Source organism: Natator depressus, chromosome 5 (assembly GCF_965152275.1).
Source record: "Natator depressus isolate rNatDep1 chromosome 5, rNatDep2.hap1, whole genome shotgun sequence".
In the NCBI taxonomy this organism is placed as follows: domain Eukaryota; kingdom Metazoa; phylum Chordata; order Testudines; family Cheloniidae; genus Natator; species Natator depressus.
The window spans coordinates 29470283-29484849 of record NC_134238.1 but is presented as its reverse complement, the minus strand read 5'-3'; the positions used below and the strand labels follow the sequence as shown (position 1 = coordinate 29484849).

Below are 14567 nucleotides of genomic sequence, written 5' to 3'. Positions count from 1 at the left end.
TGAGGAGAGGCTGAGGGAACTGGGATTGTTTAGTCTGCAGAAGAGAAGAATGAGGGAGGATTTGATAGCTGCTTTCAACTACCTGAGAGGTGGTTCCAAAGAGGATGGTTCTAGACTATTCTCAGTAGAAGATGACAGGACAAGGAGTAATGGTCTTAAGCTGCAGTGGGGGAGGTTTAGGTTGGATATTAGGAAAAACTTTTTCACCAGGAGGGTGGTGAAACACTGGAATGCATTACCTAGGGAGGTGGTAGAATCTCCTTCCTTAGAAGTTTTTAAGGTCAGGCTTGACAAAACCCTGGCTGGGATGATTTAATTGGGGCTTGGTCCTGCTTTGAGCAGGGGGTTGGACTAGATGACCTCCTGAGGTTCCTTCCAACCCTGATATTCTATGATTCTATGATTCTAAGCAGTACTAGTTTGAACTGCTTTCTGCAGCTGCTGTGCTCATTTGAGCAGGGGGTTGGACTAGATGACCTCCTGAGGTCCCTTCCAACCCTGATATTCTATGATTCTATGATTTACCCAACAGACTGACCAGCTGTGCACATAATATTAACCCTACTATTGAACTTCTATAGCGTCTTTCATCCAAGAACCTCAAAGGGTTTTACAAACACTAATTACCTCACACAACACCCCTGCCAGGTAGGAAGCTTTGATGAAGTATTCAGCTTAGTGAATACACTGTCTCTAGAAATAACAACCAAGTGATATCATCACAGGTATGTGGGCCAGCTCCCTGCAGAATGCTGCAGAACATCTACTCAGCAACACAAGCTATTGGGAGCACATCGGACTTTTCCTCCCCTTGCTTCCCAGACAATATCAAGTCAAGTTCAAGGTTTCAGCCCTTACTTTCGAAGTGCTCAGTGGCCTGGGCCCAAGCTATCTAAAAGAGTCTAAAGCTCGGGGATAAGGACCATGGTCCATAAAGCTGCTCCTCTGGCACAATGGAACTTTCTACCATAAGAGTAAAGCTGATTTATGTTGGAGACAGAGCTTTCTTGGGGGCTGGTCCGAGGTTGTGGAATGACCTCCCCCAGGAACTAAGGACCAACACAAACCTCACCACCTTCCATGCTAAGTTCAAGGCACATTTCTTTGACCTTGCCTTCCCTAACCTAGACACAGAACAATGCGAATATTTAAAAACCAAACCCAATACTCTACCAAAACAAAATGGCGCACACAACTGTTGCCCTGGGGAGAAGATGAGAGAGAGAGAAAGAACCACATGTGACAGTTGTTAGTCACACCACTTAATGCACTACCAGAAGGTGCTCAGATCCTAAAGTGATAAGGGCAGTACAAGAACCTATATAGAATAGAAAACTGTTGTAAATCAGTATAGGTCCACTGGCTTCAATGGATCTACAACAATTTCTATCAGCTGAGGATCTGGCCCATCTCCTTCAACAGGAGTAAATATAAAAGCAACACAGAGTGTTGTTTATATGCACAAACACAATTTTAAAAGCAAACGGAAGTAATTGACAACAGTTGTTTACAAGGAAGGTTACCTTTCTACACATACTAGGGCAGGGTACACCACAGTCTAGGACAAATAAGGGCTAAAGGCTATGAGAGCAAAAACTTGCTGGCTCAGCAAATGTGTATATATATTTTCCCTCTGTAGTCTGTTAGATAAAGAATGTGACTTTCAAGCCCATCCCCCTTCTCCAACTGTACCACTGCCTCCATGTCACTGGGGTGGCTGGCAAACTTCATAACCTGATATTCATGTTTGTATAAAAATACCTCCCTGCTGAATGATAAATGATTGCTACTTTCAGTGAGTTAATCAAGAAAGGATTTGGCTGCTTTAGCTAAAAGGCTTGGCTTTGCTTTGCTTGCAAGGTCGTTTCCAATGAGTTCCCTGAACTTTGAACCACGTCGGAGAAGTGAGATAAACAAGGCAAGTATAAATACCAGAGAGCAGCAGCTGCTGAGGCTGTTTACTCCTGCAAAGCGGAGTTAAGCAGAGCAGCCAACCAAAGGGGAAAACAGGGTAAGTGTGTTGTTTTGCTATAAAATATCGTCGTGATTTCTGGTTCTGCAAAGTGTTCCTTTGTTTCTTTGGTTGTAGAGATTGATTGGGGAGCTAGAAAGTTCCATTTGAAACTAACTCAAATGGCTGTTTAAAAAAATTGAAATATAGAAGAAAGTGTAATTCAGAACGAAACTTATTTCCAGTCTGTGGGGCTTGGCAAACTGTTGTTGGGCATTGTGTGCCAACACTGCAGAATGCTAAAGTCATGGAACAATCCTGGCATGTTTTGTACATGTCTACAAGAGAATCACATGAAAGGGATGCAGTTCTCCAAGTGTGTGCAGAGACCTGGAATGAAATTCTGGCTCCACTGAAGTCAATGGTTCCATAATTTCATTCCTAAAGTATTTTACCAGATTGCTTCTACAGAATTGGAGGAAAGAAAAGTCAGGAAATATGGAGTCTGATAATAAGGCTGGCTTGCAGCAATTTCGTCTGTCTGCCTGAGATCGGTAATACAAAACTTTCCTTGTATTGGAATGCTCTGGGATTGATGAAAACGTATATTATGTATATGAGTTTCATGTATTATGTATGTTACATCACAGAGCACAACAGTGCATCTGATCAAATGCTGTTGTGAATGTGGCTGTGGGATATCCAATACAATCTTGCAGCCTGTGAGGGGGAAAAGAGTAGTTTTTCAGTTTCTTTCCTAGATTATGCATGGTTTCTAAACACAAAAAGCCAAAGGGTGTTATGTTAATGTATCATTGGGAGAAAAAGAGGTTTTACAATATTTCTATGTTTTATGATGATCACAAATATAAGATGCCCTGGGTGCATGCAAGAAGTTTTGTGAGATTTAGGGAATCCTGAAATTTTGGATTTTTCATTTCCTTTTCTTTGTTAGTCAATTGTCTCTGGTGTCCGCCTTCTTTAGAGCTTTTTCTGGCTAAGGTCCAAATTTGAAAAAAAAAATCTTCTAAAAATTCTGGACTCTTTTATTCTGCTCCCAGTTTGTATAGTATTTGCTATGGGCCAACATATACCCCTGGGGCAACTACTTTGAAGTCAATGGAATTGCACCCCAGATGATTTGGACCAATGATCCAGATCGCCATCTGGTGTAAATTGGCATAGCACCATTGACGTCAATGCACAAATAAGTCAAAAGCAGCAGAATTGGAGTCAGTTCTGCAGTCATTAAAATTGCAGTTTGATAAGAAGAAGAAATAGGAGTATGGAACAACTCAATTTGTTTAGTTAATATAAAGGGTCACCCAACTGGTTGGAATACTTAGATTGTCCTGTTTTCAATTAAGAAAATATCAAGGTTATCCATTAGTGCTTTCCATGGAATCAAAGGAATATTGCCAATAGCAATGAACATAGTGGGCCCAATTCTGAGCTTACTTTCTGTGCGAGCCCCAGAGAGTTAATGGCCTGCTGGTTTTGTTATGAGAATTTCAGCAACCGGAACTGCTCTGTGCACGTATCTCATTTCCTTTGTTTTCTCTCATTTTCAGCTGAAGCCCAGCCATGTGGGGAGGGCTGGGTCTGGCCCTGGTTCTCTGTCTCCTCCCAGGAGGAGGGACAGAGAGCCAGGGTTCAAGTGCCCATTGTAAAGAACCACCAGAATGGCAAATCGAGGAGCACAGTCCAATGCAGAATTCTAGGGGCTCAGTCACAGTGGTAGCGCTCCTCCAAGCCAGCTGATATTTGTGCCTGCTGCAGGCTTCCAGGTAAGGACATTTGTCTCTTCCATGTACATCTGAAAATGGGACAGAGCAGTTTTTAAAACTCAGCTATTTAATTACAACATGTATGCAAAGCTTTTATATTATAGATAGATATGGTGACTTATTTATGGCTTCTTCACCTGCTTGTGTACCAAACAGGACCCGTGACAGGTGCAGCTCCATTGACTGAGTTCCTAGATGGACAAATCCATCCCTATGACTCAGATTCTTAAATCACTGCCTAAGTATTCATTGGTAGATGAAGCAACCATTTAAAAGTCTTGCCATCTTCCAATTACCACCATATATATATATATAAACAACCAACTCTTCATTAATAAAACCAAAACCAAAATAGACCTTTAAGATCTTAGGCCATGCAAATGCAAATGCAAATGAACCCTAGCAAATCCAGCAGAAACTGTTCCTCCAGAGCTATACTCCCACTAAGACAGGGCTTCTCAAATTGGGGGTGGTGACCCCTTGGGGGGGGGTCGCGAGGTTATTACCGGGGGGGTGCAGTGTCACAAGTCGTCAGCTTCTACCCCAAACCCGCTTTGCCTCCAGCATTTATAATGGTGTTAAATATAAAAAAAATGTTTTTAATATATTAGGGGGGTCACACTCATAGGCTTGCTGTGTGAAAGGGGTCACCAATACAAAAGTTTGAGAACCACTGCACTGAGATGTGATTTAGGGCCTGATTCTACAGAGTCTTCCAAGCATTACTCATTACCAAGAGTAGTCCCTAGATCAGTAATGGTAAACAAACTAATACAAAAGAAAATGGCAATACATTCGGAAGCTGTCAGCCAGACTCGCTACTCTTTAAGAGCTTGATCCTATTCTCACTGCAAAACCAGTCCCTAAGAGAAAGCTCCATCTGAAATCAGAATGAAGCTTAAGGTGAGTCTTGTGGGATGTGGTTTTCAAAGGTGCTTACGCCTTCAGGCTCCTTTGCAAATCCTGGCCCTAACATTCAAGGGTCTCCATTTCATTTGCAATGCACGGTCAGATTCATCCATTTATGAGCATACCCTTCCGTCTGTGTTAAGGCGATCATCAGTGGGCTTCATTCTCCAGTGCCTTGCTCCTTGAGTAGTCATCATTTACACTTGTGGTCAGGTCTTTCATTGCTAGAAATCAGGGTCGAACACAGGCAGTGCTGAATTTCATTGTAAATGAAATTTCAACAGCTGGTTGAAATACAGAATGTTTTCTTGAGTTGATAAAAGAAAAAATAAAGGGATGACCTGCGATTCGCTAGTTCTTTCAAACTGCCACTATCTCTGACTCCTTAGTTAGTAATTTGGCAGAGATATTGAAGCTGAGTAAAATCATATTTCTCACATATGTAAAAGAGTACCTGAAATAGAGAGATCTTTATATGTTTCATTCTCTTTTTGTGATCAGCAGAGGTAAGCTGCACAGTTACTCCTCGCTTAACGTTGTAGTTATGTTCCTGAAAAATGCGACTTTAAGTGAAATGATGTTAAGCGAATCTAATTTCCCCATAAGAATTAATATAAATTGGGGGGTTAGGTTCCAGGGAAATTTTTTTCACAAGGCATACACACACGCTATAAGTTTTAAACAAACAAACAAACAGTTTAATACTGTACGCAGCGATGACGACTGTGAAGCTTGGTTGAGGTGGTGAAGTCAGAGGGTGGAAGAGGGTAGGATATTTCCCAGGGAATGCCTTACTGCTAAATGATGAACTAGCTTTTGGCTGAGCCCTCAAGGGTTAACCCATTGCTGTTAATGTAGCCTCACACTCTACACGGCAGCATGAATGGAGGGAGGGGAGACAGCATGGCAGACAGAGGCAGAGACACAGAGCGCATTGCCCCTTTAAGTAGGCTGACCCCACTCTAAGTGCACTGCCTTTTTAAGTAGGTCAGCAAGTTGAGACAGCAGCTGCTTCCAGGGAGCTCCCTCCGTCCTGAGCCCTGTTGTGTCGTCCCCTCCCCCATGGAGATGGCATAAATGGGGTGCAGGAGCAGCGGGGAGGGGGACACCCTGACATTAGGCCCCCCGCACAGCAAGCAGGAGGCTCCTGGGAGCAGCTCCAAGGCAGAGGGCAGGAGCAGCACATGGCAGTTGTGGGGAGGGACAGCTGAACTGCCGGTAATTGATAGCTTGCTGGGTGGCTGCCGCACAGGGAACTTAGGGGAGCGGGGAGCTGATGGGGGGGCTGCTGGTCCACCCTGGTTCCAAGCCCCCACCAGCTAGCTCCAACGGGCTGCTCTTCCTGCAAGCAGTGGACAAAGCAGGCGGCTGCCCATCGATGTTAGAAGGGAGCATTGCACAACTTTAAACGAGCATGTTCCCTAATTGATCAGCAACGTAACAACAAAACAAGGTTAACCAGGATGACTTTAAGTGAGGAATTACTGTCCGTAAAAGCATAAGTAGGATGGATATTCTTTATTCAAGATAAATAATCTTTATTCAAATTCTAATGGAAAAAGACACATAAAAGCTGGTATTTTTAATGTATTTTTCCCCATGTGAGTAAGGGTCAACTTGTAGGAGATAGGCCAAGGATTCCAGAGACTGTCTTTTTACATGTTCATACAGTACCTAGCACAATGGGGCTGGAGCCTGTGGACCCTACCAGAATACAAAAAAGTCAACAGCAGCAAGAGTCAGACAATTCTTTTGGATGGAATCAAGCAGCAGTTGCTCCCCCTGCTCAGAACTTGGATTCCTGTTGCAGCTATGAAATCACTTTGAGTTGAAAATGGACAGAGCTGCTTTCACAGCCTGACTCTTTTAAACCCCTTCTAGAGGTTGCACCGTGCTAATATTGCAATGGTCTTTATGAGTTTTTCAGTAATTGGATTTGAAAAACTGGGGATGGGATTCTGGCCCAGTTTAAGACAATGGGAGTTGTGCCACTAACGTCAATGGAGTAGACTCTGACCCTAGAAAACCAAATTTTATAATGGACCAGAGGATTTCAAGTTCTGGGTAATGAAGAATTTTCACTGTATGGTAGTTAAAAATACATTCATTCAGTTTACAGAGCAAATGCATTTAAAGAACACTTCAGTAGGGTATGAAAGTATGACCACGCTGTTGCTATGTATCAAAGTCGGAACTCTTGCATTGCCAATTTTAGGGAACCGAATTTGCTTATCCTGTAATTCTTGAAGAAGATCATTAGTAACACAACCTCATCCTGCATAAGTTCTATTTCCCCCTTTTATTCCAATGGCTACCATATCCTTTTTCTGACTTATTGAGTAGCTGTTATATCATCCAAAAGAGTGGGAGAGTTAGCAGCCCTTCGTTGTAGGTACCCCTTCTTGATCATCTATAGTGAGGCACTGTTTCTGCTGTGTTTGGACTGTACATGCACTCAGATGTCACACCAGTATTTGGTCATTAATCAATTATCACTCAAATACACCCGTTAGATTAAATATCTAAATCTATATCAGTAAAAGAAACAAAGGAATTGAAATGGAAAGATCAATTAAATGAATGCATCTGCTTTACCTATGTATGTAAAATATATTAAAGGATAGGATACTGTATTTTTTAGCTACACTGTGTACTCTTATAGGATCCAATCCTGGGCATAAATACAAAGGACATTGATGACAATGTCGACGCTCCCATTGATTTTAATGACCCTGCTTGAAATCATTGCAGTTAGTCCTCACAACTGATTGCAATGGAAGAACTGGAATTATTAGCTCTCAGATAGATCAAGGCAAATCATTGATCCATAAAAGCAAATGTCCATTTAAAAAACATACTTTATTTATCAAGAAATAAAGTTGATTCTTGCCTGATTAATGGTCTTTTTCTTTTAAAATCTCCATCAGATTGGAAGACCTGAGAGTAAAGTTAGAGAATGAAGGATTGGTCAATATCTCATACATGGTGGTTAATCATCAAGGAATCCATTCCCAACTGAAAATTCACACACTGAAGGAGAAGGTATCGGAGAATATTACTGTATACCAGCAGGATGAGAATCAAACTGATGTCTGGACTACCTTAAATGGAAACAAAGATGATTTTCTTATCTATGACAGGTCTGTATATAAAGGAGAAATTAGGAAATGATTTATATTAATTTACAGTGTTGTATTTTGTAACCCAACAGAATGAGTATTTTCTCATTTGCTTGCCAAAAGCCCTTTATCTCACTGATAACAAGTGCATCATATTCTGCTTTTCTAAATGCCATTAAGCAAAGTAAAGTCTTTTTCACCTTTTACAGCCAGAGAAGAACTAATATGGACCAAATTTTGCTGTTATTTAAATCAGTGTAAATCTGGAATAGCTTCATTCTTTTCAGTGCAGTTACTCTGGATTTAGATCAGAGCAACAGAGCAGAATTTGGTCGAGGATTCCAATCACACTTGCTCATTTTTTATATTTACACAACACTAGAACATCTGATTCTGAGTCTGATTTACACAGAAAATTTATTTAGCATATTTAATCTGAGCCTAAAAGGCTGTCTGTGTGAGAAAAGGAGGGGTAAATCCATTTAGACATTTGTGGGTTTACTGAGTAGAAAGAAAATATTTGTGTTGCTTAAATAGGGTTTTTAAAAAAAGAAATAACTAAGTAGATGAGTTAACAGTATCGTAGGTCAATGTCCTTATCTACAGCCAGATCCTGGAGCATAGAGCAAAGTCCAAATAAATATATTTTCCTCATGTGAAAACATCCTAGGTTTGATGAACTAAACCTCAGCCCCATCTGAGTACCCTGTCTGTGCCATTTCATGCAGCATGGAAACAAGAAGCAGGTGTAACTCACGGCTCCTATCTACATATGGAGTTTTCACCCAGCGCGGTGCATGGATGCACCAACTACACCCCTAGCTTGTCCACAATCCCTCCCTCTGGGAAGTTGTGAGGACTAACTGCAATGATCTTTTTCCTGGAGAGGAACGTGTGCATGGAGTTTTGGCTGCTGTTGCTTCGCCACCCCCATGTATCAGATTGACAACTGCTTTTGTCTTGTTGTTAACAGCATTCCTAGGATATGGCCCATAGTCTTTATTCAGACAGAGCTGGGTGTAAGGAAGAATTCTATTTTTACAGAATTAAGTTTACATTTGCAATATGTTGAAACTGCACATTATAGATATTTAGATTGTAAACATTTGGGGACAGGGAGCATCTTTCTGTTCTGTGCTTGTACAGCACAGTGGGGTCCTGGTGCATGACTAGGGCTCCTGGGCAGTACACTAACACAAAGAATAATAGTAATAGATATTTTCTGGGTTTTTTGTATAACTGTAAATCTCATTCTCTTCTTAGGTGTGGCCGTCTGGTGTATCATCTTGGTCTGCCTTATAGCTTCCTGACTTTCCCATATGTGGAAGAATCTATTAAGATTGCATACTGTGAATACAAGTGTGGAAATTGCTCTTATATGGTATTTTCCTAATTTTATTCTTTTTTTATATATATAAATATATTGGGAGGGGAAGTGAGATTGACTGATGTTTAAAGGAACTATTTCTACCTGATTAATCCCAAAAGCCATTGTTCACCAACCTGGCCATTTTATGGCTCCTCAATTATTAAGTAATTTGTTACACATTTTTCAAAATGGATCAACTTGAGCTCAGAAAAGATTGAAATATAAGGGCTAAATTGCTGCCCTTGTATAAAAATGTGAATCATTTTGAGAAACCTAAATCCTGGCTTGGCTGCCAATTCTGTTTACTTAGTTGTGTGTATAATCAGCAAAACAGAAAACCAACAGAGTTCTGAGATTCTCTTGTCTTTCTAATTAATGTGACTCATTCTCTAGATACTTCCTAACTTTTGAAATGATCATTAATACCTCTGTAAACTATAAAATGTCACATTTGACTTTTTTTGAGCACTTCTGAATTTGCCTTTGGGCCTGATCTTGGTCCTGCTGAAGCCAATGATAGTTTTACTGTTGAATTGTATGGGTGAAAACCTAGCTTTATTGAAGTCAATGGCAATTAGGTTGGATGTGTAATTTGTACATACTGGGTGAAATACTTGTCTCAGTGAAGTCATTGACTTTAATGAGGCCAGGATATTACCCATTCACCTTAGTGATTTGCTGATATGCATAATACAACCACTGCTCGTGCTGCTAGTTGATAGGCAGCAGAAGGGCCAGTGCCTATTCTTCTCATCTGGGGAATATGAAGCCAACCAATGGGCTGTGCAATTGGGCCGTATCAGAGTGAAATAACTGCCACCAGTTAATTATAGTGGATTTGAAAAATTCACAAAATTGGGAAAATTAACTAAAGGAAGCATTTAGCAGTTTACAATACATTAGACTGCTTACTGCATTTACTAGTGCTGACCACAAAAATCCCTTGCTGCCTTTGTTTTCTTATCTTACTGCTTTTCACTAGTCCACTTTATGAGCCCTGAAGGTATGCCTACACTGCAGCTGGGAGAATACTTCCCAGCTCAGGCAGACAGAAATAAACTAGTTTTGCTCAAGCTAGCATGCTAAAAATAGCAGTGGAGCCAGGGGTAGCATGGGCAGCAGCTTGGGCTAGCCGCCTGAGTACATACTCAGGGAGTCCGGACGGGTTTGTACTCAAGCAATCCCTGGCCACACTGTACAGGGACACAGGACAACACCTGTAGCCAATCCTCTAATAAACTAACTAACGATGTATTAACTAAGAAAAGAAATAACTCTCTTATGTAGAAGATTAAAGCAGGTGAACATACACACACAAATGAGGTACAATATTAAGTTCAAAAGAAACAGAAGCTTCTATAAATAAGTAAACTTTTATGTCCTTTGGGACTAACCCAAGCCAAGCAACTTGGGGATCTCTCCCTTATATTTAAGAATGTTCCCACTGAGAGTCCAGAGTCTAAAAGATCCAGTTTCTCCTTGTTACACCCTTCCTTCTCCCCTTCACCCCAGAATCCAAGCTGATGGGATGAGCACTCTTGCATGTAACCTCTTCGTGGGGGGGGGGGGGAGCAATTGACAAAGTCTTTGTTCCCCAATAGCCCATTTGGATTCAATAATCCTTCCTGATGGAGATAACACCTCTTGGGGTAAACTAATGTTTCACACTTGTAATTCTTCTCCCCGACTGTGGGAAATTTAGTGTCTTAAACATATGTATAGTTAATGTATAATTTAAACATTACCTTATAACATGGTATACAATTATTATAAGTAGGATTAATACATGCAGCATCCTACAAGCATTCCATAAAGTTTCACATAATCCATTGATGTTTGCAGTGTAGTTGTAGCCATGTTGGTGCCAGGATATTAGAGAGACAAGAAAAATAATAAAAGACAAAAAATACCATATCACCAATGGGGAAGCACTTTTCACAAAGTGATCACTCCATATCAGATCTCTCTGTCCTTGTCCTCAAAGGAAACCTGCACAACATCTTCAAAACATGAACCTAGATGCTTAAATTTATAACTTTGCTAGACACCAAAAATCATGGTCTTAATAAAGATACTGGATTTATGGCTTATTACAACAATCTGTTACCCACTAACCCTCATTTTTGTGTCTGATTACTGCAAAGGTGTTAACAGGCCACTTCACATTGAATGGTCTGATACAATATGTGTTAACTACTTATGCCAAACAATCTATTCCACTTTGTGTTTAGCTGTGACACTCTGGGTATGTCTACACCGCACAGTAAGCCCAGGATTCAAACTCAGGCTCAAGCTTAACCCCGGTTCCATCTACACACAACCCTTGCTAATCCAGGGCTTGGCGCCAGGGGGTGAATGGTTCAAGCTTGAATCAAGCCAGGATCCAGGGTTCAAGCCCTGTTGCTTTTCAGCCCCACTGAACTAGTGCTCTGGGAGTCTGCCAAAAGTGTTCCACAACCCCCAGGCCAACTTTCTTTGTCAACAGACAAAGACAAGTGTGGTGGACCATCAAGTTTTGCGAGACTGCACCATGAACAAAGGGTTAGAGCAACCACATTTTGGGAGGTTTGGGATATGGGTAGTTGGACTTGGGCCCACATCATGCAGTATAAATGGTGGAGCCCCAGGTTGGGACCCAGGGCTCAACAATTCCTAACCTGGGGATACAAACGAGTGTAGATACTCAAACCCTATGTTAACAAACCCAGGGTGTGCTTACTCAAGTTCTGCTAACCCTTGGCTTACTCTGCACTGTGGATGTGCCCCCAGTGAACCTCTCCCAGACCTGAAGAAGAGCTCTGTATAGCTCAAAAGCTTGTCTGTTTCACCAACCTACTTTGGTCCAGTACCAGATACTACCTTACCCACCTTGTCTTGCTAATAATCCACTGAAACAGTATGACATTAAGTCATTACTAAAATGGGCTGGATTCAAATCAATGACCTTGTGAAAAAGAGAGCGTTTTCATATTCTGTTACTAGTCAGCTGAGCCATTCAGTTTCCTCAGCTTCATTTTTTTAAACATCTGAATTACTCTGTTTCATGTGAATATGAACCTGGTAGCACAAAGCAGATTGATAACAGAAGTGATTTTCTTTCTTAAACTTCATGTCCTTCACAAATTTCTGAAATAATATTTTGCAGGTTACAAATAAAGGAGTTTCTCTTTAGCTTAGCTGGAAATCTAAATACAACTTTAGCCATGTGGCCTAGTGTACATAGTTGCTCTGCTGGCATAGTTATTTAGGGCTAAATTGTGCCATTAAGACACAGCCTGAAGTAAGTGGCAGAGTATACGCATAATGCACCTGGGGAACATAGGGAGACACTGTGCCTCAGAGAAAGCCCTCAGAGGCACAATTCCTCCCCAGCTCCCCTTCTGCGATGGGGGGCAGCAATTGATGATACCCTTTGAGATGCTGAAAAATTCCCCCAGCCAGCTGACCTGCTTCTCCTTCTCCATGCCAACGTACTTCTGGTGAGAGCATCTTTTGCATAGTTCCAGCACTCCCGTGAGTGCTGGGAGCTGCAATGCAGGTTGCCCTACTGCAACAAAATCTAGCCTTTAATTTGTTCATGTTACAGTCATGGCTTTCAAAAACATATTTAAAAAGGATAACTTGAACAAAAATACCTAAGCAATGACAATATTTTATGTTGATTTGATTAAGCCTTTGTTTTCAGTTACTGTAATAATGACATCAGTTAATTGAGATTTTAAAATTAACCCTGTTTACTTCAGATGAGTGCATTTTTATTGTATGAACTTATATTTTCCAGACACCAGTTGTTGAAGATATATGCAAAAACATATCTCAGACAGCCGACGAAAAGACAACTGAAGAAGCACCGAAGCCACACAACAACCATTCACACCACCACAATCAACATAGACATCATGGACACAGGCACCACCACCAGGAAGGGGACCAGCTTTCAGAAGATCAGACTCAACAGGATTCTGGTCAAGCTCCAAGACATCATTCCCACCAGAGCAGTCAACATTATAATAGGGTTGTGGGTCGTAATAGACAGGGTCAGAAAGGTAATCAACCAAATGTAGAAAGTGCCCCACAAAGAGAAGTAGGGAAGGTTCCTACACAAGTTAAGAGGCCTTGAAAAAAAGGAACTGCCAGCTGAAACAATCAGTTAACCTGTAGCTGGCAGAAAGTGTCACAGTCAATTTCTAGTAGCTGATGTTGACACTGCCGACACCTGTTGTTTGAAGAATCAGGAAATGCAGCCACCTGACACTGTCAGGAAGAACTCCCATCTTCCTGCAGGTGACATGGCCAGCTGTTAGCAGAGAACATCACTGAATCTTGACAGTGACGTCTGCCCACAGCTGCTTGACGTTCACCAGCAGCAAGTGAGCATGAAACATCTGACACCTGACAGTGAGACGGAAAGACAGGAAACTGAGCATGAAAAGCAAACTAAACATTTTAACATCAGGAAAGATCCCTTCAATTTTAATGCATTTAATTGTAATACAACTTGTAATAACAAACTTCAAACGTATCAGATTAATACCCTAGACAGGAAATGGAAAAGCGTAGAGAAGTTAAAATATAACACTGAAAACAATTTGATGTGTGTTACAATACATCAGTAGAGGGTTATTTTTCTGGGTTTTTTAAAAAGTAAAATTACCTAAGCCACAGTTTGTTTTTTCAGTGCTAGTTGAAGAGTGTCTACAGTGTTTGGTTAATTTGTCTTTCTTGTTTCTCTCCTAATATTCTGCTTGCATTAATGAGGACAGAAGCATAAACTATAACCTAGGGGCTTCTGTTTGATATTTAGCAACCAAGAATAGAAGAAAGCCAGAAAAGACATTCTAATAATGTTTTACTACTTATTTCTGAAGAACAGGAAATATTAAAAAGTTAATTTTTTTCTCAATTAAAAAAGGAGCTATGAAAGTGATCCAACCATATTTTTGATACACACGAAAAGCTTATTCTAGAGCAACTTGCCATAACAATGTTTTATTTCAGCTGTAAACTATATGCCAAAAATTGCATTGTTCAAAAGTAATAATTTTTGTACTCTTTGATAGTCTTATAGTTTAGGGACCAGATCCTGTATCAGGATCCATTAGCAAGGACCCCTGTACCTTTGTGAAGCCCTACTGAAGACAATAGGATTCTGCATGGGCACAGGGGGCAGTGTTAGTAGATCTTGATGTGGAATCAGGGCATGAAACAAGGTTATGAATCAAATTCAATCCTGGTATAAGCAAACACAACTCTCACTGAATTGCACCTATTTATGCCAGGGTTAAATTTAGCCATATATAGATTATTAATGTAACTTACGAATGAAACTTGTATAATGTCTCTCTTGGTGTAGTTATTCTTACAATTTGACTATCTTAGCTGAACTGAAAACAACGTAGTGTTTAATTTGAAGGATCATGGAAGAAAGAAAA

General features: G+C 40.8%; 1 protein-coding gene across 1 annotated transcript; it reads left to right on the top strand.

The window, feature by feature from the left end:
* Positions 1–1854: 1854 nt before the first annotated feature.
* SELENOP (selenoprotein P) lies at positions 1855–14542 on the top strand. Its single transcript, XM_074952513.1, has 5 exons — positions 1855–2011; positions 3523–3738; positions 7575–7787; positions 9030–9147; positions 12917–14542. The coding sequence occupies exons 2-5, from the start codon at positions 3536–3538 to the stop codon at positions 13274–13276; spliced, it is 894 nt and encodes a 297-aa protein (XP_074808614.1). The 5' UTR covers positions 1855–2011; positions 3523–3535; the 3' UTR covers positions 13277–14542.
* Positions 14543–14567: the final 25 nt, after the last annotated feature.